The sequence below is a fragment of the Syngnathus floridae genome, chromosome 4 (genome assembly GCF_059516105.1).
Source record: "Syngnathus floridae isolate MCC-2025c chromosome 4, RoL_Sflo_1.0, whole genome shotgun sequence".
Lineage (NCBI taxonomy): Eukaryota > Metazoa > Chordata > Actinopteri > Syngnathiformes > Syngnathidae > Syngnathus > Syngnathus floridae.
In genome coordinates, this window is record NC_142416.1 from 7870909 (window position 1) to 7897500 (window position 26592).

Sequence of the window (26592 nt, forward strand, 5' to 3'; positions counted from 1 at the left end):
AATATATATAGAAAACAAGAAACATAGATTTTATCCATCCATCCATTTTCAACACCGCTTATCCTGTTTAGGGTCACGGGGGTGCTGAAGCCTATCCCAGCTGATGAAAGGCGGACTACACCCTGAAGTGCTCGCCAGCCAGTCGCAGGCCACACATACAGGAAAACAACCAGTCACACCCACATCACACCGTGTAAATGCTGTTTTTTGCCAGAACAATGTTTATTCATAGAAGCGCTTTAATTATATGGACTACATATCTTGATAAATTCCTGAATCACAAAGTGTTAGCTATTATAATTGAAGCAATGGAGATTCTTTGCATGCTTCCCACACAACATATAATAATGAATTTTATAGGGCTTTTAAGGCTAATCAACAACGCAGCAACTCTTCCATAAAATGTTTTTAGTTGTGCTTTACTTCCCAGGACTTTTTATCGCAGTTTCTAACAGTCAACAAATTTGAACTTCTGCAGACAGGGATAGTTTTAAGCATTTTGCACAATCAGTATTATGTTAGTCTGGTAAGGACGTGTGCCTTTTCAGAGCTTTTCTATGATTGCACAATAAGCTCAAAGCAATCAATCTCTCTCTCTCTCTCTCTCTCTCTCTCTCTCTCTCTCTCTCTCTCTCTCTCTCTCTCTCTCTTGCACTCTCTTGCTTTCTCTCATTGTCTGTCATCTAATCTGAATTGTATCTTGCAAAAAAATATCAAAATAAAAGTAACTATGTCCAAAGGCTAACTGCAGCCATTGTTGCAATGCAATTGGTCATGAGCATCACATCAATGCATTTCATATACACTGTTCAGCTCTTGAATGCTGAATGGAAAAGGAAATAATTTTTCATGTAAGATAAAAAAAATTAAATAACAAACAAGAACTTGGTGATCTCAAAGGAGTGTCTACTTGGACACATTTGTGTTGATTTTGCACTCGTAAGGCAATGTTTAATCTGTTCCAGGCATGTTTTGTACTCTGGCTCAAAAACTGTTGATGTAGTTTGAAAGATAACTACTTGAGGTATAAACATCAGCCTTTCGTTTTGCATTATATATTAATAAGAGCCAGGAATTTTGTGCTTCATCTTACAAACCTGTTTAGTGTGGAAATCTCCATTCTTATCACAGTTGGGAATGGGAATTGTGAAGAGATCATCATGGGTGCGGGAATTGGATGCCAATCTGTCCAGTGCTCTCTGGAGCTCAGCACGACATGGAGCCTGAGGGAGACACCATTGTCAATGAACATCGGGGTTGCAAACCCGTACAAAACAATTGCGCTCATCTCATCTATAGTATATACACGGCTGCGCTTTCATCAATTACGTCAGAGAGAAGCTAATAAAAAAAAGCATACTTTTTTTTGCATATACATAGTGTATTGAAGCCCCTTGTTAAAAAAAACACTTTTCATGAAGTATTGTGTACACCAGCAGTCACACTGTAATTTCATTCTCCTAATTAGATGAAAGTTTTGTTGCAGGTTTTTTATACTAAACTTATAGTGTTCAGGCGGCTCGTTGGAGCACTGGGTAGCACGTCCGCCTCACAGTTAGGAGGGTGTGTGTTCGATTCCACCTCCGGCTCTCCCTGTGTGGAGTTTGCATGTTCTCCCCAGGCCCGCGTGCATTTTCTCCGGGCACTCCAGTTTCCTCCCACATCCCAAAAACATGCTTGGCAGGCCGATTGAGCACCCCAAATTGTCCCTAGGTGTGAGTGCGAATGCAAATGATTGTTTGTCTCTGTGTGCCCTGCGATTGGCTGGCAAACGGTTCAGGGTGTCCCCCGCCTACTGCCCGTTGACGGCTGGGATAGGCTCCAGCACACCCGCGACCCCCGTGGGGACTAAGCGGTTCAGAAAATGGATGGATGGATATAGTATTCATTCTATTGTCATATGCTTAAAATCGTCTCAACTCTATGTTTGCACCCACTCTCTCATTGGAGATTTGTCTACCAATAATGCAGTGGACTAGTAAAATAAGCAAATCACTATAAAATACATTAGTCAAATATTTAAATGAACTTATATGTGATCTGTCTTTTGTGTTGTGGTTTTGTTTTCAGCACCAACAATAAAGATGACAAATATGGGTTACGCAAATAACGATTGAGGCATGCTGAGTAACAAATTTACAATAACAATTTTATTCAGAAAAGCCTCAGTACCTGAGTCAAACTTCCCAACCATTCCCAAACAAATATGATCCCAGTTACACAGGCCTCATATTTACATGCCTGCACTTTTTACACTAATGTTGCGTGTTGTTGAGATGTCCGTTGTTGAGCAAGGAAAACAAAGATGTGGAGTAACAGTTGGTTCTTTATTGCCAAGAGTTTGAGTTGTTTAATGGCGGCCAGTACACAAGGCACGGCAGCAGATGAAAAACAACCCCCATTCTCCAGGTCAGAAGGTTTTATACTGTCCGGAAAAGGCGGGAAAGCGTCACCTGACCATTTGGTATCTGTGTGTATTGGAGAGTCACCGCCATGTCTGTGTGTGTGTGAGTGTGCACGTGTGTGTGTGTATGTGTGTGTGTGTGTGTGTGCACGTGTGTGTGTGTGTGTGCGCGTGTGTGTGTGCGTGTGTGTGTGTGTGTGTGTCTGCCGTCTGTGCCTATGTGTCTTGGGAGGTTACAGAGCTCCGGGTGCTGTATCTGTGTTCTGATTGAGCAGTTATGTTTATATAAAATAATAAGAGGATTTCCACATATATGAACATGAAAAAGTATATGAGTTTGTCTAACATAATAAAATATGTACACGTTGCTGTTTCTCTCACTTCAAGTACTATTACCGTATTTTCCGGACTATAAGTCGTTCCGGAGTATAAGTCGCACCAGCCATAAAATGCCCCAAAAAGTGAAAAAAAACATATATAAGTCGCTCCGGAGTATAAGTCGCATTTTGGGGGGCAATTTATTCGACAAAATCCCACATCAAAAACGGTCATGAACGAGCAACAACAGGCTAAACGATAGCAACAACAGGCTAAACGATAGGTATGCTAATGTGACAAACACAAACAAAGAGCTGAGAACGGGCCTGATGTAACATATAGAGTGATTTAGGACAACTATTACATGAATAACATGTTTATAAAACCATCGGTGTCACTCCAATTCATTAACTCCATCGATCGTTCGATAGATAGCAACAGGCTAAACGATAGGTATGCTAACGTGACAAACACAAACGAAGAGCTGAGAATGGGCCTGACGTAACATATAGAGTTATTAAAGAAAACGATTACATGAATAATACGTTTATAAAATCATCTGTGTCACTCCAACTCATTAAATCCATCGATGGTTCTTTGTCAACAATGGGTGCGCGTGGCTGAGGGCGCTTGCACTTCAAAATATTCCACAGTCTCATATAACGATAGATAAACTATATTTCAAATAACTATAATATAAGCAATAATATTATCAAACCATCCGTGCACTTTAAATCCATTAAATCCATCGATCAAATTCCTCGTCCTTTGTCAACATCGCCGCGCGTGCGCCCTGACGTCAGCCTCGTCTTTATTCCACAGATCTAGTATATGACTATATTGTAGCGTTAACAAAGTACAAGGAAAGACGTGGGTTTGGTAAACGGCTCTTTATTTAACAAAACAAACTTCCAAGCGTGTGGCGGCGTGGACTTCCAGCCACCGATGTGGAAGAGAGCTCCATACAATAGGACCGGGCGTGCGTAATGGCCAAGTCCGAGCCCCATGCACCGTCTGCGGACAGCCACTCGGCCGAGCGCCGGCCCCCGACTCAGTAGAGTAGGAGCGGGCGCGCGTAAAAGCCATAATAGTTTTTCAAACCTTCTATGTCACTCCAAATCCTTAATTCCTTCAAACTCTTTGTCCTCCGTGTCACTTAGAAATGATCACCGCTAATGATGCCGGTAGTCCTTACGTGGGTACGTTTGTCCTTTATGTAAAAAACAGCTGCGCCGCGCGGTGCCACTGACGTCACTTGAAATAGTAATCTCTTGGTACATCACGGTTCTCCAAACTTTCTTTCTGCTGCTCGATTACTGTTTTCAGCTGCATATTTTACAACTTGAAGTTTGTAACCTGCAAAATATGAGTTTCTTTTTGGTGCCATTTTTCTTAAGCCCACCCAGTTGATGAGTCACGGCCAACGGTGAAATTTAGAGCGCCCTCATCCAGTTTCGTCTGAAAATATAATTTTTTTCAGATGTAGTTTTTTGTTTTGTTTATTTGGTTGTTTTATCAAAGTCAAAGTCTGCTTTATTGTCGATTTTTTTTCATATACCAAGACACACAAAGAGATTGAAATTACGTTCCTACTATCCCACTATATGCATACAAGCAACACAAAAAAAACCAAGAAGGCACAAACAATGAATAAATAAACAAATCATAAATAATAACAATAAATATAAGAGGAGCAAAAATGGAGCAAGTGTACATACAGCCGGCAGTGGACTTGGATATGGTGCTTTAAAGTGTTAATATCTTTATTTGATGTTTTCTCTATTTTTTATGTTTTGAATATGGTCAAGATAAAGATATAAAAGCATGTGAAGTGATCAACTATACTAAAAATAACATCGGAAGTGGTCAACTATACTTGTAAGTAAATTATGTCTTAATAATCAAGAAAAAATTTGTGAAAAAAAACATATATGTCGCTCCTGAGTATAAGTCGCCCCCCCACCCAAACTATGAAAAAAAACGCGACTTATAGTCCGGAAATTACGGTATATAACCATGCAATTGGGGTTGGATGTAGACCTTTATGTATATTTGTGATTTTTGTAAAAATGTTTTATGATGAGGTTTTAGTAAAAATAATATATTTCCATGAAATATTTACAATCTATTGACTATATACTGCTTCACCTGTTTAAGGTCAGTGTGAGTTGGAGCCTCCTGTTGGGTGAATGGCGGACAACACCATGGTTTAGTTCATCACAAATCCATACCAACACTGAGTGGGAACTTAACCCATCCTTCTTATACGGAAGCCAGGTGAGTGAGCCACTACACTGACACTATGTTAACTTTACTCATTATTTGTTGCTTTTGAAATACTGTTTTTTCCTTCCTGAGTATTGGACTCGTGGTTGAAATCTTTCTTGAATGAACATGATGTCATTGTGGTTTTCCAGTCAGTTTTTAAATCAGCACTGTCACGTCATTGATGAGATCCTCCTCGCTAATGACAGTAGAGAGTTTTGTTTTGTTGAATCTGACTCCTGCGTTCAATACGGTGGACCAGAGTATTCTGTTGGCTTGTTTGCAGTACCAGGTGGGCATTAGTGGCAGCGCTCCAGAGTAGTTTAGATTGTATTTGGCAGACTGAACTTTTTTGTGTTACCGTTGGTTGCTCTGATTCCCGCCCTGCCCCACTGTTGTGTAGTGTTCCACAGAGTTCAACTTTGGAGCCCCTGCTGTTTTTATTGTATTTTCCACCCCTGGGTTCCATCTTAAGAAAACATGGTATTTCCTTCCACTGCTGTGTGGATGACAGTCAAATCTACGTCCCGCTGAGCAAAAAGGACGTGTTCTCATTAAGGCCACTTTTGTTCCGCTTGGAGGAAATCAAGGCCTGCATGGCACTATTTCTTTTGGTTTGTTTTTTTCAGTGAAAAGAAAACAGATGTTATGGTGTTTGGTCCCAGTATCCCTTGTACATCTCATCTTGCTGACTTAGACCACATGGTAGAGCTATGCAAATACCTGGGATTTTGGTATTGGTCGATACCAAGTCAACACTGGAGCCAGTATTGCCAATAGCGATACCAAACACTTATAGATTCTAAAATTATGATGGTATTATATATCATTTGTCCTCTTAATACCATGTTTTTGAAAATCTAACTTTCGGATTGGGTTGTTGACCATGCCATCATATAATATCCTCAGTGGAAACATACCTAGACTCGGTATAACGTCGCACATGTTGTAATCTTCATATTTTTAGGTCCTGTCTCTGTTACTTACTCAAAGAAACAGCCATTGAATTTCCTCTAGTCCAGTGGTTCTTGACCTGTGTTCCATCGAACCCTAGGGGTTCGGTGAGTCGGTCTCAGGGGTTCGGCAGAGCCACCACTACGAAGGTCCGAACACACCTGATTTATCGGGTAAAATCGTGATATCTGAACTGGTCTCGCAAAGGCAACAGCAGAAGTCACACTGATTTGAGGGTATTTGTAATTTGTTGTGAGTTTATGCAGTGTGTTCGTTTTTTTTTACGAACAAGGTGATGTCCATGCACGGCTCATTTTGTGCACCAGTAAAAAACATTTATGTGTTGAATATGAAAAAAATATATATATTTTTTACTAAAGAGGGATTCGGTGAATGCGCATATGAAACTGGTGGGGTTCGGTACCTCCAAGCTTAAGAACCACTGCTCTAGTCTAAACACTTTCTCCTATCTGATTCAATTTGTTATGATTGCAGTGATTAGCATTACCATTGTTATGGTTTCCTTTACACTGGCCTTGCACTGTTGGTCAGAGAGCACGTAAGAGGAAATATTGTACACTGCTGGCTGATAGTGTGCTTGGACTTAACTCCAAACTATTCTTACATGTATATTATGTACTATACGTTGTGCTAAAAGAACACCCATCTGGTATTTTGAAAACGTAATGTAATATTTACTGTAAAAAGAATTATTCATTCAAGAAAAGCGCATCAAACAGCAACAGTGCAAGTTCACGTTGTCAATACCACTGTTTTGCAGACTTGCATACAAAAATTACTATTGCTATTCTATTTGAAATTGTAATAAAAATGTAACAAACACATATACAACTGAAATGCAAAATAACTTCCGCTTCCGCCCACTGCTGTCATTGGCATGTCAGCAGACCAGACACTACTGGAGGCACTCAAGTGGAGGCTCGGAGGTGATGGAGCCTTTTCCGTTGCCAGTTCTGGTCTTTGGAATCCCGCCCACTAAACATTGGGCAAGCCCCTTTCATGTCAATTTTTCCTAAAACGCATTTTTATTCCATGACTTTTGACTCATCATGGGATTTGGCATCATTTTAAATGTTTATGGTATTTACTGTTTTTTTTTTTTAATAAGTTTGCTGTTTGAACTGGCTTTTGTATGACTTTTTTTTATATTTGATGCTTGATTTCGGATCGTGTCATTCTCGCTCAAACATTCTACCATTTTATTGGCAACTAGCAATCACAAGTGTTTCCTGAGAGCCAGCCCTTTTCTTGCTATTCTCAGAGAAGATACATTATAAGACCTTTAGGTTTTTTGTTTTGTTGTTCTGTTTACAATCAAAGCATTAGAGTAATAAAGGAATCTTAAAAAAATGTCTATTCTCATGAAAACGCAATTTTTGGCTCTCAAGCACATTAGCCAGTCATCTGACTTATTTCTGATCTGTCCGTTTGTCATTACTGAGATGGTCGATGCGCATTCATGTGCATTCATGGTTATACATACGTTGTTTAAAAATTGGTCTATAGCTGGGCCTAGATGACAAACTATATTATTTAGTTAGTCTTTTTAATTTAATTTCTGTTTTCTTGTTTTTTATTTCCACATTATATAGGCACAAATCATTAGTATATTCTATTGTTAGATTCGTCTAATTCTAAAGACTTGAGTTATTGTCTGTTCCTTGTCCAACTTATAAAATCAACTTTTCATGTCTCCCTTATATATTTCCCTGTTTTCATTTTTGGGTGTAAATGACTAACTATTATGCAGTATCTCAGCAACAATCCACTTCTACTTGTAGTCTGATGCACTTCCTTGACATCAGTCATGTGCTAGAGTTTGAATCCCCACTCGAAAGATGAACTACTGTCAGTGTGCTCTTCTCTGAACGTGCTCAAATAATGTTTTTGCTCACCAGCGCCGCCTTGGCTTCCTCTCTCGCAGTGTTGCTTCTCTGATTTGTGGATTTTGGTGGGTGTCGAGCCAGTATCTTCTGTATGCAGCGTTTGTCCTGTGGACTGCATCGGATATTGCTGTTGTTTGGATGCTCAGGGATGATTTCATCGTGCCGTTCCATCACTGAAGTCAACAATAAGTAACACAAATCAATCAGTCAGACTTGCAGTATGTAAAATTTACTTTCCCCCTGTCGAAATACATGTGGTGCGACGCTCACTGCCTGGTGCTTCATAATGACTGTGGCCGTGTCACGATTTATTAGGTACTTTAAATGACAGCACCCCTGTTGCGGCCTGTACCACATTCACCTCTTCTGTGGCTCTTCAGGCAGCCAGCTGCTTCCTGAGGAAATGTCCCCTCCCTCTTCATCCTACATCCCTCCAGATGGAGGTTGTTAAAGTGTATTTGCACTGTCATACTGTAAGTGGGCACTGCTGTGCATGTGTACTTGCATGTGCACACATCCGCACTCATTTCACCTGTGGCTTGTGCGACTTGGCAGTGTTTTTGTTCTTCCAGCTTATTATTACCTGTGGCGTTTTATAGACTGGCACTGGAATCAAAGCAGGCCAAACCATAAAAGCTGTAGAATTCTTCTCTGCTTTCTATACAAAGTCCCTGCCAGGCATCCAATTAAACACTGTTGGCAAGGACAAAAAAAGAGAGGGCGGTTCTGTTGCCTACTAACTCTATGCATAGTGCTTTTGCTTTGAATGTGTTTTTTTTGGAAAGGCAGTAAATTTATGTCATCTTACTTTTTATAGGTTGTCATGCCTGCAAACATACAGAATATATAAACAGTTAAGCCTGCCATGATTCTATTGTGTAAAGTAATGCAATTTTCTAAACTGTTGTTCTTGGTGTGTCTGAGGAATTGTCATTTCTATTTATTTTTAGGCTTGCCGCGTTTAATCTTCGCTCATCAGCACTTCCTATCACAAGTGCCAGCATTGTTTCAGTTGTTTCCTTCATCCAAAGTCGTTAATTCTTCTTTTTGTCTGTTCATACTTGTGATCGCATGCACTCTTACTCGTTGGCGCAATGTGATTTGGGAGTGGGTCAAGAGGGAAATGTCTTATTTGTTGCTTCAATTGCTGTTTTTCTTGTGGGAAGTCAACAATTCTTGTTCATTTATAGCAGGGGTGTCAAGCTCATTTAGTCGTGAGCCGTATCGTAGTCACAGTTTCCTTCGCAGGGCCATTATGACTGTCAACACAAATAAATGTATGAACGCCTCACATTATATATAGTATACGCTACAAAACAAACTGACAAATAATTCATTTTCAAATCAGACTGTAGTGGAAACTTCAAATATTTTAAAAAGAGGATTTTTTTAAAGTGAAGATAATTTGCAATTTTATTAATGACACATAAATTTGATGCACAGTTTGTCTTCGCGGGCCACAGAAAATGATGAGGTGGGCCGTATCTGGCCCCCGGGCCTTGAGTTTGACACTTGTGATTTAGAGCCTGGTTGTGGAATGATACACAACCAGTAACTGCTCCGAAGCAAAGAGCCCCTCAGTCCATTCCATTGATTGACTCAATAGTTCTGATACAAGTCCTACAAAAAATATTTCCGGTCACTTAAAAGAAGCGCACCATGATGTTTTCAATTTGATTGATAAATGTTAAAAGCCAATGGAAGGTCTATGTGTGTTTTCACCCAGCACTCTACCAGACACTTTCCTCACATCTGACCAAATAACTCTACAATTGGTTTAAAACCAAATGACTCAGGACAGCTGTGGTAGCCTGGGCCAAAGGTCAGCTCTCTGAGAATATGTTACTCATCAGCACTCTTTGTGATGTCCACCTCGAATCCCTCAGAGCAAGTCAATCAAGCAACCAGACCACCTGAAAAGTAAGGCTAGGTAAAGTTAACATATTTCAGTATTTCTTGGTAACACGTCACTAGAGAGTCCCAACATAAGATGGCTGTCAATTATGATTCTATGGGGTTTAATATTCCTTGATTTTTAGTCTGTGACTTTTATGCACTGAAATAGCTTGACATTTTAGCTTCCTAACGCTGGTTTTGTCATAAAATATGACTACAAACATCCACCGGCATTTCCTGTCTTAAATCAAATTATTATTTAATTGTATCACGCATGTGTGCATGATTTTCCACAGCGCTTATTCGAGTCAGGGTCGCAAGCAGCCCAAGCCTGTCCCAGCAGACATCAGGAAATAGGCAGACTACACCCACTCACGTGCACATCCAGTATAAGATAATTAGTCGCACTTTACCCACACGTACTACACAGAAGTTAGGAGAGTGAACCTCTCACTGACCTGTTTAACATCGTTCCAGTTTTAAATAATCTTAATGTCACAATTTTACGTGTTTTACCGCTCTGAATGTCGTGAATGGCTGTATTTATAACGGCCACTCGACCTGCCTCTGCCGCGCTTGAAATATGGTGTGTGGTTTGCTTTGGATCACGAGCCTTTCTTCTTTTCACTGCACTTCTTTTTTTTTCTGTCCCCTTCAGTGTGGTCCAACTTAATCTTGGTTTCATCTTCAAAGAACCTCATTCCAGAGCTGTGAGTATGTTTGAAGCCCACTGCATTTACGGTATGTGAAGATGTTTCTTAATGTTAGCTTTCTCAATCAACTATAATTTACTTTTGCAGGTTTGAAAATCTGCTACAACGCCTTAAGAGTCAATGGAATATTTTTCAAAGCTTAAAGGCTTTACTTCAGTTATATTTTCAAGTCTGTCAAAATCTATTGTGGTGAAGGAAAAACAGGTGCAATTGATGGATATGACATCATTTCGTAGACAGGTTTACAGTCCACATGAAGAAAAAACACTAAACAAGCAAATAATTAGTTTTAAAAAGAACAAAAAATACCTAGTTATATTTCTCATGGGCGGATAGAAATAACTAATTACATGTTATATGGATACAGGTTATTAGCAAAAGCAATGATTGTTGTTGTTGTTGTTGTTGTTGTTGTTGTTGATGTTAATTCTCTAGCAGAGTTCAAAAGCCACTCAAAAAATTTTTCAAGCAAATGGGAACGCCCTTTCCATAGTCAACATCAAATGTCACCAAAACAGCAATCCACTGTCAACACATCTTGATCCAAGCATTTCTAACAACACTTCAATAAAAAAAAATTGTGCGCTGTAAAAATACAATGAAAGCAGGGAGTTCTCTTAATTTGCTTAAGCCAAAACAGAATAGTAAATCAACAGAAATTTTCAAAAGAAAAAAAACCAATGCTGCTACGTTGCCATATGCTTCTTTGACCACTTCCCAGTGTTCAAGCTGATGCCAAAACAGAGCTCCGGGTGTATACTGTGTTTTTAGGTCAGAAATCTACCAAAGGCAGGGCAGGGATGGTTTCTTTGATAGATTGTTGATTTATTCCACAAGGAGCAATGGGCCTACAGTACATCTGAAAAGAATTGAACAAGGCACATGCCGTTTTTGCACAGGATTCTTTTGAAATCCTTCAACTAAAAGAACTGCGCAATAATCACAGTAAGTGAGAATGAATGCAAAATGATACATTAATCTTGGTAGCAACAGTAGATTTATAGCTGTTCTGCACCATAAAAAATAATAATTCAGTAGCCTTTCCATCCAATATTCCAAATAAAATTTTGTAACAAATTAGTCAAATACAGAATAAAAACTCTTGCGGATGGATTGGCATTAGCATAAACATTTTTCTCCCAATTGTTTGGGTTTAAGCCCCTGTGAGTTGAAAACAAACCATGTTTCATTAACTGCAGACCAGTGTGAATGTTTTCCCACGTTTATCCTCCTATGGGATTCCTCTGCGTTCTGTTAGAAATCTTATTTATTGAGGAGGGAAAAAAAATTGTGATGTCATTTGTGTATTACTTACTATACTATAAGTGAAGGACATCTGAAGTTGTTGTTCAAGTCAACTTGAAGGGATTTTCTGCTTTGCATTTTGAGTGTATAAACGCACGCGCACACACACACACACGCACAATTCAAGTGTAAAATGAGAGGCGAGTGACATTTCTGCCGAGAGTTAATATTCATTTGTGTGGTAATGATTGTCTTTTCCCTGCATTGTTTTTGGTGCAAGCTAATACTGTAGGTTCCAAACTCCTATTGCCTAGGGATTCTCTGTCTTTCAGAAAGGTCATTGTGGGATTGTTTGTGGATTTCTTGGCTGCAGCTCTATGAGGGGTCCCTGTGCACAAAAGGACAGCAAGTAGCTGATCACGTTTACTCCTGCGTAAGAGCCACAGCTGTAAAAATGCACTGCAGCGTTCCATGTAAGCAAATACACAACACCAAGGTATTTATGAACTCCTCCATTAATATCAAGAGAATAGACAAGTTTAACACACTGTGTCTAAAACATAAGATGTTTTTTTTTTTTATTGTTAATGGAAGTGCAAGGCTAACTCTTTACAGACCTTCATGAAGTATGCTCTTGCACTTTTTTCCCTGAGGAATTTAAGCTTTTCATCCCTTACATCTGTATCCATTTGTAAATATTATTGTTTTGTTTTTCACAAAAGGAAGAATTTGTGTGTTGTACCGGTCAAGACTTGATAGGAATGTCGGAGCAGATGCCAACACACACACACACACACACACACACACACACACACACACACACACACACACACACACACACAATGACTTATTCTGAGTATTAGGGATGGCCAGGCTTTCAAAGAAGAAACCTGACAGGATAGCACACTGCGGTTGGGAGTCAAGTACAATGCAAACGCGGTGGAAATACTATATTGATAGTCTACGTACATATTTCTGAGACAAATGTGCTCCTTTGACCCTGGCCAGCTGTTGAAACCTGCTCCTATCATAGATTCCTTCATGGTGAATTCTCTTGGATTTTAAAAACCCTCCTCTATTTTTATCCAACGTGTTCACTGTTGCTAGGAGTGAGGCAGTGTCAGACACGTATTCAGGAGAGTCACCTCCTTGTTTAATAACGCATAAATCTCCCACTTCTGACAAGAGTTTATTTTCACCTTTTTCTCATGCAGTTTTACTGGCTCTATACTGCTACGAGTACATCAATCATTCCTGTGCTGCAGAACCGATTTTTTGCCCAGAAGAATTGATTTATTGTGTATTGAACATCTCCCCCACTTTGTTATGATCCTGAGAGGTAATAAGAAGTGTAGAGCCTAACAGAACTAAGTGGTCAGATTTCAGAACTTCAAAAAGGAGACTTTTGACCTTAGCAAATGAACCCTTGGCCTTTAAGAACAAGTTCAACCCCCCTCGTGTGCAATTTTCAGTTACACTTCTGTTGTAGAAACTCAGAATGTGGTCACTGCTATGACAGCCCTCTTTTTTTCTTCTTCTTTTTTTTTTTTTTATCATGCTCCAAACAGCTTTCCTCGTCTTTCTGATTCCATTTAGTCACGCTATGTGCTGGCCTAACCTATGCTGGCCCTGCACGGAGAGCAGAAGGCTCTCATTTCAGCTCTGGCAGAATGAGTGCTGATGAGCTCATCCTCCTGCAGGAGCTGGACGCGGTGGGCGATGCATTCGAAGGCTTGTTAGGGCTTGGGGGTGGGAGTGGGGTGGGGGGCAGTGGAAACAGATGCTGCACTGGAGATGAGTGTCCTGGGAGTTTTATAATGACCGATCCAAGTCTTTGTTGTTCTGGCTGGAGCCGGAAGCCTGTGCATTTTACCAGTTTATTCAAGCAACACGGGACCAGTATGTGTATGGTTTGGCTCAAATAAAAGAACCACGGCCGTGACACTTAATAACATTTGCCTCACACGGAATAGCGGAAATCAGCACCACTCTATTTGTTTAGAATAGAAGACAAAAAGTGTTGATACTATGACATCAGAGGGGAGAAGTTAAAGTCCATTGAACTGGAAAGGGATATGCAGATAAGGCGTGAAAGTAAAAACAGACCCAAATGGATACAGGAGGACAACAAGAAGAAAATATAAATTCTGTCTCGAGGTGCGTGATCCAGATGTCAAGGAGAGAGGCAACTTTGCAGCTGTAGGATGAGGAATGAAAAAGCACCAAGTGAATTACTGACTGCAGAGAGCTCTATTAGCCCCAGACTGGCCACACTCCATTACAGTCTTTTGATACGGCAGCTTTTATTGCCTCCTCGCAGTACACACGCACACCACACACACAGGCGTAGACGCTCTCATTCCCACAAGCACCGCAATGCTTTTCACTGCTTGCACAATCTCAGTCTCGAAGTCATTGGCATGATTTAGTTAACGCACACGCACGCTTTTTAATATCACCAAAATGAATGCATGGTTTGACAAATGGAACTTGTAGGTCAAAGATCACACACTGGAGCAGCAGATGTCTCCAGCGCGAGGTCCTCGCGTATACGCGCCTAAACCAGCATTCTGCTTTGGATCCTGCTGCAGGGCCCCTTTCGCAGCAAGTGACTGCAAGACAACGAGCACATGCCCCCCCAACGGGGCGTGCAGAAAGAGCTGCTGTGCAGGCTGTACCTAACAACACTTTTCAAACCACTGACAGGTAACCAACAGTGGCTTCACAAAGTGCCAGCCCACATATAGACATTCCCTGTTCGTGACTGACTTGAGATCATAGCTCTAGATAGGAACCCAAAATGATAGCTCACCTGAGTTTTCCTCCACCTCCCTCTCATCGGTGCACACCCCCTGGCCATGCATGAGGGAGTGCAGTGGTCTCTCAATACCCTGTGGCGGGTAGCAGCGCAGGCCGGTACCACAGCGCGGTGAGTAGACGCCACAGTGCGCCCCTTTCGGCAGGGCACACGTGGGGCAGCAGCCGCAGCCAGGCTCGCGCACAGTCTCCTCGCAGCTTTCCGGCAGTTGACAGCTGGCTAGCCTCTCCTCAGAACACACTGGGCAGCGGATGGCCTGGTCGGATAAGCACAGTGCCACTAGCATCAAAGTGGCAACAGCCCACAGGGCCCAGTAGGATGGAGCCACCGCCACACCACCTTCACGCACCATGGCAGCCTGTAGCCAATCCTATATGCACTGGTCAGTCACCTGAGTGGCGCTCAGCTAGGTCACTTTTCTAATTCAAAACAGCAGACTGGAGCCCAACGAGGGGACGGCAGTCCAGAGAAACTCTTTGTCCAAGGTGGTCTTTGATATTTTCAGCTAGGGACACAATGCCTCGTCTGTGATGCTTCTCTGTCCCACTGATTCAATGGCACAGCAGTGAACTAGAAGCTTGCTCTTGATCTGCTCAGCTGACGGATGGAGTGATGATCAGAACTAGGTTTTGTTGTGTTCAAATGAAAATCCACCAGTATGTTCGGGTGAGCCCGTTCTTCAAGTCCAGAGTCTTGCCACTTTCTGCTGAAACACCCAAAAATCAGGCCCTCAAGTGAGCAGCTGGAAAATCATCAAAAGGCAATATTTTGAATAACAACTCCAGTCTCTCCTCTTGCTGGTGTGCAGTGCAAAGAACTGGCGCCTGAGAATGGCTCAACTTGAGTGGCTCTCTTTGGACTTTATACTGGTCTATGGACACGCCTCTTTTTACAGTGAGAGAGAAGCTGAAAGGCTCAGCAGAGAAAAGCCAGACTAAAGCTCTCTCTCTCTCTCTCTCTCTCTCTCTCTCTCTCTCTCTCTCTTTCTCGTTCTCTCTCTCTCTCTCTCTCTCTCTCTCTCTCTCTCTCTCTCTCTCTCTCTCTCTCTCTCTCTCTCTCTCTCTCTCTCCCCCTCTGACTCCTACTCACAAACACAATCTTACTCGCTCTGCCTGGTTCTTTTCTCAACCTCGGCTGCACAAAGAAGGAAACAACAAGATTCTGTCCCGCTTATTTGCAAATGCAAGTCTCATTACCTTCACAAACAGTTTTGGGCAGAGAACTAACTGGTTGTGCTGACCCCCGGTTTTACCTGTGAGACCACAACAGTAAACGTGTGTGCTCATGTTTGCTTGAAAGAATGCGCACAAGCCCAATTTGCCATGTCTCAGTCCACATGTTCTAATTTGCGGTCTCTTGACATGGGCAGCATTGAAAGGCAAATGGACAGTGTAACCCCTCCTAACAGCACCCTCCTCCACTGGCCCCCAGCCGACATCCACCCACCTCCCCCCACCACACCCAACGGAGTGCAAAGTAAGATTTACCGAAACACTGACTAACAGCTTATTAACTGGGTTCTCTGATCTGATTCTGTGCTTCTTGTTTGTCCTTCACCCATTCCTTCAAGGTTTTGAACAAGATTTTATTAATCTGCATCGCCCCACCCCCCTGTTCAATCGCCTTCTTTTTACCATGGAAACCTTGCATGTATTGTACTGCCTTTATGAGTATGCTTTTTTTTTCCTCAGGCGGGGTGGCTGGTTGCCACGGTGGCCCATGGGCAGCCGCCAAGGCTTACAACCCAGGTGGGTGCTTCACTGAGTTTTGTTCATTCTGATGAGCCAGGCACTTCATGTGCACTTGTTTCATCTGATTAATAATGCCTGCTATTTGTTTATTTTCAAATAATGCTTGTCATTGAGCTAAATGTGCTTTCACTTGCGAATATATCCCCCCAAAGCATGTATCTATGTGTCTTAGTTTCTCATTGTTTCTTGTTTTCATAATGCTTTATTAAGCAGTTTTTTCAAACAGTATTCAAATGTCACATGTTTACTCAATTGCGTATCTTGATGCAGCATTCATGTTTATGAGGTCTATGAAAAAGTTTATTTTAGCCACAGGATGGCGTAGTTGCTCCTTGAAATAAAACAATCATGTGGATAGATTTGATGTCATTATCAGTATCGATTATTTGATTCAGTCAAAAACATCATGCTGAAGCCCCAAATGTTCATATTCAAATGATAGAAAAGCTCATTTGGTCCTCTAAAAACTGGTTGCTGGTGCATTTTGAATTTGCATCTTCTTCGTTGCTCCACCTTGTTTGAAATGAGGTCTGTTCCTTTAAGTGATGATGCTTATATTCCACATTCACAGAAACTGGTGGAATGTGAAATCTTCCACAGAGTGAGCAGAACTTTGTCAACTGGAAAGCACAAATCAGGTAAGCAAGTTAGTTATTTCTAGATTTGTTCATATTTATTCATGTCCCCCCCACCCAAAAAAATAAAATAAAATTGTGCATGATTATAAAAACATTTTAACACCATGAGGCTTTGATTAAGAAGAGGCCTTTTGCCTGTGCATTTATCGCATCTCTTAATACAAATTGTCATGGCCAATTGTATTTCTGAAAAACATCTGTTTCATTTACATTCTATTTTTAATCATATGAATTAAGTCCACATTAAATTGTACAAGATTAAAAAAAAATATTTCCATAAATTCAAGGGCGGAATTATTTTTGCAAGTGTTGGTGTCTTAGTGTGGAAAGTTTTTTTTGTTGTTTTTTTTTACACTTGTGCAAACATGGCAGGAAATACACGTGCAGTGCATGTCTCTCAAGTTGGGCTAAATGTAATGACAGGGTCGAGCAATCAACCATGGACTTGTACCCTTCTGGTTTTGCTTAAAATAAACCGCTTTTCATGCGTTCTTACCACCGTACTATCTTTGTTAAACAATTGGTCTCCTTTTACAGAACAACTTTTTCCAACATGAACACAGACAAGAATCCTGGATTTGTACCCACAATAGGAAATGGGATTGGTGAGTGTTCTGTTCCTTCTCTAAAGTCGTACTCTTGTAAACCTGCTACTGTACATAATATTTTAAAGTTATGTAAGGTAGTCAGTCACAAATGGAACAGAAGGTGATGGTGGCCCGTCAATTGTACTTTACTGTAATTGCACAATAACTTTCCCTTGAGCAATTTGATCAATTATGTCTGAGAATGATCATTTTACAGAAACATAAATGGAGGCAAAGCCTTTTAAGATGCTATGCTTCTTTCTCAGACAATTTCACTCCTGTTGCAAATGCGAAGCCATTGGAGGAGGAAGAAAGGAGTATCTCATTCACAGATAATGAAATGCAGTGCCTTAAAGGTGGGCTACACCAGCTAATAGTTTTTTGTGCAACATTTCATACAGTGAGGGGAATCTTTACAAACCCCGCAAGATCACTTCATTAACAGCCACACAAGCACGTGGCGGATCACCACCTCTAGTTTGGTGTTTGGCACAAGATTTGCTAAGCGCTTGAGCAATGGTTCTCAATAGTTATCACCCTGGGACCAAATGTTCCTATCATTGCAAAGTCATATTTTCATAATCCTTGATTTATCAGATAATGGGTATTTTCGAGCAGTATTGAAATGTGAAATTGAGTATCAACAACAATGACCGATGTTTGAAAATAACCTCTGAAAATATGTACATGTACAGTATTTAAATTTTTTTAAATGCAGTTTCAAACGACTTTCATATACAATACCATCAAAACAGATGGCTAGCTATAAAGGCTGGGCTTGCACTGTATTTTTGGGGGGTTACAAAGTCGCTAGTAACTAGGTCACAAGCAAGTTAAAGTTTCCTGAAGCTTACCCAATCTTGTTCTATTCTATGCGGGACCTTGATTCACCTCTGTTCTGAAAAAAAATTCTGAATACATTAGAATATTTTATTAGCTGTCTGCGACCCACTTTGAGTCCAAAACAAAGTAGCTAGTGACTAGATCACAAGCGGGTTAAAGTTTCCTGAAGCTTGCCCAATCTCGTTATATTCTATGTGGGACCTTGATTCACCTCTGTTCTGAAAAATAAATCTGAATACATTATAACATTTTATTAGCCGTCCGCGACCCACTTTGAGTCCAAAACCACAATTAAGAATCTCAGTTGTGATGCATCATCTAATCTGGTTCATTCATTTTTGTTTTATTTGTCCAAAGAGTCCAGAAAATGGGAAGATTTTGTTTTCTGGAAAATTCTACCTTTATTGCAATGTTACCAGTGGAGAGTTGCAAACCCTCTGAGTTCACATTCGTGAAAAGGTCACTTCATTGTAGATTCTGCCAATTACCTTTTCCAGCGCATTCTTGACTTCTGTTGACATGTTTTTTTCCCCAAAGTAAAATACTCAGACATCATTCGCTTTAGTTGTCTTGCAATAGCTCAAGGCTGCTTGATGGCAATAAGTCATAGCATATTCTTAAATGGCCAAGTGAGTTACCTAATCTCAACTCAAAAATGAGAGCATTCTATTTACTGAAATCAAAACTGAAGTCAACAAGAACCACAGCTCCAGGCAGCTCTTAACTACAAAAGATTTTCAGCCAATAATTAAAAACACTAGTTGTGTTTACAAATTTGTTCCATATGCTTTTCCATCAATTCATTAACTCATCCACCCATTTTCTTCCATTGATCTGGGATTGGGTCACTGGGCATCATCTTAAAGAAGAAGTGAACCCAAAATTTTCTTTACAGTAACATGTATGTGGCCCCACTAGTCTAAACATGACGTTCAGATTTATGTTTGTGGAATATGAATTAAACAGGCAAAGTCCACCATCTGAGGAGGTGGCCATTTTGCCACTTGCTGTCGACTGAAAATGACATAGCAATGACAATGACAGCCAATCACAGCTCAGCTTTAGAAAACTGATGAGTGATTGGTTGACAGCTCCACCCTTTTTCACCCGAGTGTCTAAGACATGTAGCCACAAGTACGATGACATCGCCACAGAAATGGTCATTGTACTGAGGCCCAAGTTGTCTACCAGGCCCGTCTCCAGAGGGAGGCCCTGGTGTCCTGCGTCCAGGAAATTGTGTCTTGTTATAGCATTCGTCGTAGGGGGTCTTAGAGCCGTGTTTTTATTTTGGTCCCTCACGTAAGACCTGTTTGCCATGAGTGGCCCTGCCAGGTGTATAAAGCCCGATACAATTTAGCTCCTTGCCTCGTTGGGACACGCAAACCACTCCGTCATGACAAGGTGACTGCTCAGGGAGCGGCAAATCATTTTTAGACACTTAAAAATGGAAGCATTCTAGATAAAATATCTGTCATTCCCAACTAGTATTGGTAAATAAACGTGACATACACGTCAATGAGTTCAAATCAATTGAAATGACTTTCTGTCATTGTCCAAATTCTAGACTAACTAGGTTAGTGTTTGTAAATGTCTTTTTTTTAAATGAGATGATGTTTCTTCTTCCTGCTCCACTTAAGTCCCTCAAGATTCTCTAAAGCCCTGCTCTGCAGTGCATCTGCATCATGCATGTGGTTTATTGTGTTCAGAGCCAGCACTCTATAGGGCTCTGTGTGTGCAAAGTTTCCATTGCACATCTGAACATTTCCCATGCGCTGGGCTGCTTGTCTGTCGCTGCCGAGACCACGGTGTGGTTTTTGGATAGACCTGAATTCACTGGTGGTCGGTTGAGACACAAGTTCTCAAAGAAAGGTCACGCAAACAAGCCCTGAGGACATGTCAGTGTGTCAGCATGTGGCCAGAAGCCGCATAAAGAATGTTTTAAGTTAAATAAGGACATAATGTTAATTTACTGCCTGGTTTCAATGTTTTGTCAGGAGAAAAATACCCAAAAGGAATGGAATTCCCTGCTGCATTTTTCACCTATCCTGGTTCTAATTTATGTGTATTCACCAAAGATTCCTTCCCCTAATCTTCAGCACACATCTGACTTGTTGTGATTTGCCCGAGTTCTTCCTTTAGCCTGGATGGAGTCATGCTAGAATTTATAGTTAGGTAACAACTATAAACCTACATGTTCTGTAAACATTTATTGTGCCTTATGTAAATCTCATAGGCCAAATAGAACAAATACTATAAGATCAAATGTTATGTGTTAGTCAGTGTGCATTGCTTCTTACTTTGTTCTTATTTAGGCATGGTAAAGGTTGAGGATGAAGAGATTGAAAACAATGAGACACATCCTGAAGCTGACAAAGAAAAAGCAGTTTTGCCAATGGACCAAAAAGAGGAGGAAGGAGTGGAGGAAGGATACGATGGTGACAGGACCGAAGATGACGATGACAATGATAATGATGAAGAGAGAGATTCCGTGGCTGAGCCAGAGGACTTGTCGCTGGTGGACTATGCGCTTTACAACAGCACAGCTCTGCAGGATGCCTCAGCAGGAGCCACATCAGAGAGGCCTTACATGACAGGAGGCACAACTCCCCACATGCAGTCAATGGGGAAGCTTAACTGTGACATCTGTGGCTTGTCCTGCGTCAGCATCAACGTACTGCTGGTGCACAAACGCAGTCACACGGGTAAGCACAGGAACCCAATCGACACCTCGCATCATACAACACTTGTGCAATCATCACTCTCTTGACACCTCGAGTAGATAACCGTTTTGTGCAAGGTGGATAAAAAAAATCGCTCACGTAGCAAAGATGACCACAATGGTTTGAATCCAACCTTTGTTTCAACATATACACTGCTGTTCTTCATATTATCATAAAATATCTTAACATGGCCGCAAGTCTTGCATTAACTAGCTGATGATTATGGCAAGTCAATAAATGTCCACCCAACAGATTATTTCTTTGAGTGTACTGCAAAATAACATTTTATCATTCATAAATGTCAGAAAAGTAATATATGTATATATATATATATATATAATATTTATATATTTATATGAATATATATAAATAAAGAAAAAAACTTAACTTCCTACTCAATCTTTGAGGATGTCTGACAGACAAATGGAGAGGAAACAGGAAAGGGTGTGTTACAGTTGCGGTACAGTTACCTAGTGGCGTTTTATAGGTGTTGCATGGGAAAAAGAAGCCTTGTACAGTGGCTGTAAAAGTCGACAGACCTCTTTTCAAAGGCAAGGTTTTTTGACGTATCATTTTTTTATATCATTTGAACAGGGGTGTGTCAGGTAAAATAATAAGAACTTAAAGCCTTCTGGTTGTTTTGTCAGTATGTTGATATTCAACATTGCATTCTTGTGAAGCAAAACAAAAAAAGTTATCAGCAAATTAAAAATTTGCTTACTCATTGACAGTCGCATACTTTCTACTGGTACTTCAATTTCCGTCTGCTTGGTAATTCGATTTTTTTAATTGATAATGGATGCATATTCACTGTATATTGACTAGTTTTATATTGTACTGCTTTTCTAATGTCAGTTCTATGATTATTATATTGTTTTCTTTCGTGTTACATTATGCATGTGGACGCTATGAACTCCAAGTTTTGTTTAACTTTAGAGGCATATTTTTCCAGAAAATGTTCTCTGAACGTCATATTGTAAGATTTTTGGTATATTCAACCTTGTAGTTTCACTGTGTATAGAGCATGCTGCTCTTGCAGATACATACCACTGTATCAGATACACTTGGCAAATAGGACCAAATACCAGTACTAAATCACAAATTTGTGAAGGGCAGGTTATTTTTAAGCTGTTATTACAGCTTAGTATTTGTGGAACTGGGCCTAATTAATCGTGATATTATGATATGGCCACATTTTTAGGGAGGGGGGGAAAAAAATCATCTCCCAGCTTTACTCAAAGAGGACTATTGTGGTTGTTCGTTATTGTGGCTTGTGTAGATTTTTTTCTCTCGTTGTTTTTCTCAGTCATTTGAGAAAACAGTTTGGAAGTTTCTGACAATGACTGTGGATGGTGCTTTGTTCCCTTTTCAAAGATGGTGGCTTTTTGATAGGGTTTATGCAAGTCACTACAGTCAAACTAGAGAGCTGTAAACACCTCATGGCACATCTGGCTAGAAGAAGTCATCAGAACACTTTGCAGAAATATTTTCAAAGAAATCATTGGCACACACACATACACACACACACACACAAGATTCAGTAGGGTATTTTATGGGCAAACGTTTTATCCCTCCCAGGTGAGAGACCATTCCATTGTGCTCAGTGTGGGGCTTCTTTTACCCAGAAAGGAAACCTGCTTCGCCACATCAAACTACACTCCGGGGAGAAGCCTTTCAAATGTCCCATGTGCAGCTATGCTTGCCGCCGACGTGACGCCTTGAGCGGGCACCTGCGCACCCATTCTGGTACCAACCACATACACACTCAGATGCACTGATGCGCGATGCACCTGTGTCTTGTTTTGTCTTAACCCCGCACATTTTGATTTCTGCTGTGGTTGCAGAGCTTTTCCAGTAAGAAACTTCTATGCATTATCACACATATCACCCATGACTGTCAAAACTATCACTTTCAATTTATGTGCTTCACCTTCTGGTAGGCTGCTCGTCATCAGCTTTCTGGAAATGTTGGGCTTAGAGAAATAATACTGTTATTTATCCATCTAATTTCTGTCCTGCTCAAGTTTGTGGGGGGGATGCTATTTGTATTGAAAAGAAAAAAAATCTTATCCCTGAGTTTGAATGTGCTGTCCACAGTAGAGAAGCCCTTCAAGTGCACCCTCTGCAGTCGCAGTTACAAGCAGCGCAGCTCCCTCGAGGAGCACAGAGAGAGGTGCCATGTGTACATTCACAGCAAAGCACCTGCTGAGAAAGGTGAGAAGCTATTGTGCGTTTATCATCCATCTCAATAGACATTCAGCACTGTAGCTGTGCGGTTAGATGACTCACAGAGCATAAAGCTCTTATTGATTATACTGAATGGCTTGTTTTTACGGGCTAGTAAATGATTGCTGCTGGCCCTTCATTACAGCAAAATAGGTTATGTATGAGGTGGTGTGATGTTTAACTGCTGCTTAACAGACCACTTCCCCTCCTTGCAGTAGCACCGCAGAGCCATGTAGGGCACACGTTTAATCCAGCTCATGCAAACCAACATGATGCCTTTGCATTCTTTAGGAGCATGCGACACGAAACACACACACACGTACACAGTGTCATGCCTATGTGGTCACCAAATGTCATACGTTTAGGCCTGATAGTGTGTTTGTGGTGAGGAAGTACATCCTCAGTCTGCTCTGGTGAAGCATAAGTGAGGTCAAAGGAACTTTTCATCTTACATCGATGTCTTGTACTTCCTTTGCCTCAAGCTGCTGAGGTGTGATTCACTCAATTTTTACATCCAAGGTAGGGAGGAAAGTGGACACACTCTTTGATTATTTTGTTTGTTTCTTAAAATAATTTCAGTCATTTCCTTGTTTAGTTCTTACTCTAGGCGATCATTAAGCCTCTTGTGCTCTCATTTTGTGAGGCAGACGACAGTCACCTATCAAGGACTCAGATGGGCACCGAGCGTGCTCTGCTCCTTGACAGGCTGGCCACAAATGTAGCCAAACGCAAGAGTTCCATGCCGCAGAAGTTTACAGGTAAGTAAATAATGGGATTTTTGCAGTGAGATGTTTTCCACATGGACTGACGTTTTTAAATTGCTGTGACTGTCAACATAATTCCACTTTTCCATTCATTGTCTGAATGTCTACCTGCTTGCTACATTCTTTTATTTCAGCACTTAAAAATACAAAGCTTCTTCTTTTTTAAATGTTCTGTAATGTAATGTTTGTGCTTTTACATGTGCCTTTATGCTACACTCTATGGACATATTGAGATACACCTATCGATCCAAACATTAAAGCAATCAAAAGGTGGACTAGACCATATTAATAGATCTGAATTTTTATTATTAAGACTTGTTGACAAATTCTGTGGTTTCAAACAGTTTGGAGAAAGGCCAGAATCGGCATGATTCTTTTCTTTCCTTTTCAGTTTCTATAGGTGTACGGTGTCCGTAAAGTGTAGTTTTGAGTGAGCTCATACAACATTTATTTATTCACCAGTTCATGTTTTTTGTTGTCCTCGCTACTTGTCTGTCTATTGTCTGCCTCCATGTCTCACCAGGACCCTTACAGACTTGTCTCAGCCGCCCTCAATTCTCATCTCCGACTTTGTCATAGCAGGGTACAGATGAGTGCATAAGGAAACAAGATAAGGAATGTGTTGACTTGGTAGGTAGGTTTGGATTCAAATGAACTTGAAAATATGACTAACATAAAATGATCAAAATGTCATTATGTTGCTCACTTGGAAAGTTTGTTCATACACACAAAGCCATTTTTGGTTGCTTGATCACCTTGGTTGTAGCGTCACAATTGGGTCTAAAGCTGGCTGCATGCATGAGGGTTTATGGCACAGGTGTCAAACTCAAGGTCCGGGGGCCAGATACGGCCCGCCACATCATTTTATGTGGCCCGCGAAGACAAATTGTGCATCAAATTCATGTTTTTTTTTTTTAATATTTGACTAGTTTTTACTCGTCTAATTTGAAAACGAGTTATTTGTCAGTTTGTTTTGTAGCTTTTACTGTATATAATATGAGATGCTCATACATTTATTTGAGTTGACAGTCATAATGGCCCTCCGAAAGAAGCTATGACTACAATGCGGCCCGCGAAAAAAATGAGTTTGACACTCCTGGTTTATGGGCACAACACCTCCAAATGTTGATAAATGATCTTTCAATAGTATAGTATAACCACTGAAGGAAAAGCAAAGTGCTGAGAGAGAAAAAGGTGGGAGGGAGGGGAGAAACGTGAGCAGGTGCCTCTCCGTCTGTGGCACAGCTGAGTCATCTGCGTCCTACCAGCTCTCTATTCTTGCTATGCCTCCGAGCACAACTGCTTCCTCTCTGGATTCTTAAATCTTTTGACCTGTGAATCTCGTGTCCTCTTGTTTCTGTGTGAGGTTCTCTTTTGCTGAGGGTATCTTTGCCTTCTCCTCAAACCTCAAGTGGACCCTCAAGAATTTCTACTTGATTTCTTTTTTTAGAAACATCTTGCAGTGTTGCTCTCAGTGTGTGCTTCTTTGTTCCAACTCTAAAATGATGTGAAATGAAATACTTGACTTGAGCATGTTTTTGTGGTGCCGATCTAGGTGATAATGGTGTCTGTCTGGACCTAAGCTTGAACAGGAACGCAGCTCACCTTCAGGACCCTCCATTAGGCTCCCCAGGGCCTGACCCGCACTGCCAACAGCCATTAATGCGTTCGGGCACAGAAAGCGATGCGGCTCACTCCCAAAGGCCGTACCCAGTTCTGTTAAGCCGCAATGACATAAATTCTATTGGCCTCACTAACGGCCACAAAATGATTATGCCGTTGCCAGGTTTCCCTCACACCTCCCAGCAACCTCCTGGCATGGATGTGTTCAATGCTGATGGCCCTCAGGGATCTCCTTTCATGTATAGCTTGGGCCACTTGCTGGGCGGGCTGAACCATCAGAACGGGATCCCACATTCTCAGCCTATACCCTTATCACCCCTGGAGGCTTTGCAGGTGACACGGGCTGATGGAGAAGCTGGGGGGATGCCTGGGGCCTTGTACTCTTGCAGTCACTGCAAGGTGATCTTTCTTGACTACGTCATGTTCACTATCCATATGGGCTGCCACGGATTCCGCGACCCGCTTGAGTGCAATGTGTGTGGCCATCGTAGTCGAGACCGCTACGAATTCTCATCGCACATCGTCCGTGGAGAGCACCGACTGGAAATGAAGTAGCTACCATGCTACACCCGCAATTAGGTAACACCAAATGACTACACAGATTTATTACTTTTCAATGTGGCTGGCTAGCGGAAGCAGAAATGAAAAGATGGACTATGTGGTGTGTTTTGAGTCTATATTATACAATAGGGGACAGGTTTCAGGGATGTTCTTAGTCAAGCTGTACTCATCTGATGGGCTCTGGAGCAGGAACAAGGTAGCCTCAAGGACCCGCCATAAGTAGCCCACGGGCCTATTCTAAAAATAGGTCATCAGTCATGGGACATTGTGATTTCCAGCAATGTTGGAGATCATTTGAAAATGTAAACATTTGCAGAAATTCATAGAAATAGTGTTGGCTTTTGATATTACGTTTGTTG

General features: G+C 41.1%; 2 protein-coding genes and 1 long non-coding RNA gene across 5 annotated transcripts in view; 2 read left to right on the forward strand and 1 right to left on the reverse strand.

Moving 5' to 3' along the window:
* The window catches only part of LOC148398683 (uncharacterized), a 20626-nt gene extending 7219 nt beyond the window's left edge, over nt 1-13407 (forward strand). Inside the window, exons 2-4 of the long non-coding RNA XR_015857927.1 lie at nt 4880-4999; nt 10403-10485; nt 12076-13407. This is a non-coding gene — a long non-coding RNA (uncharacterized LOC148398683). The remainder of the gene's footprint in view (nt 1-4879; nt 5000-10402; nt 10486-12075) is intronic.
* The window catches only part of LOC148398684 (insulin-like growth factor-binding protein 4), a 19162-nt gene extending 3797 nt beyond the window's left edge, over nt 1-15365 (reverse strand). The window contains exons 1-3 of the mRNA XM_088373098.1: nt 14515-15365; nt 7858-8021; nt 1098-1223 (exon numbers count right to left, since the gene is read on the reverse strand). Coding sequence (XP_088229224.1) covers nt 1098-1223; nt 7858-8021; nt 14515-14872 — 648 coding nt within the window. The 5' untranslated portion in view covers nt 14873-15365. The remainder of the gene's footprint in view (nt 1-1097; nt 1224-7857; nt 8022-14514) is intronic.
* Nucleotides 15366-16222: 857 nt separating this feature from the next.
* LOC148398685 (zinc finger protein Aiolos-like) overlaps nt 16223-26592 on the forward strand; it is a 10720-nt gene continuing 350 nt past the window's right edge. Inside the window, exons 1-9 of one of the 3 annotated variants that reach the window (XM_088373092.1) lie at nt 16223-16268; nt 16843-16909; nt 17447-17514; nt 17763-17852; nt 20652-21041; nt 22638-22805; nt 23157-23273; nt 23933-24043; nt 25605-26592. The exon at nt 25605-26592 is cut by the window's right edge and continues 350 nt beyond it. In XM_088373092.1, the coding sequence (XP_088229218.1) occupies nt 17463-17514; nt 17763-17852; nt 20652-21041; nt 22638-22805; nt 23157-23273; nt 23933-24043; nt 25605-26227 (1551 nt within the window). In that variant the 5' untranslated portion in view covers nt 16223-16268; nt 16843-16909; nt 17447-17462 and the 3' untranslated portion in view covers nt 26228-26592. Of the gene's footprint in view, nt 16269-16696; nt 16910-17446; nt 17515-17762; nt 17853-20651; nt 21042-22637; nt 22806-23156; nt 23274-23932; nt 24044-25604 lie in introns of those variants that run through there. The other 2 variants (XM_088373091.1, XM_088373093.1) reach the window with 2 other exon arrangements.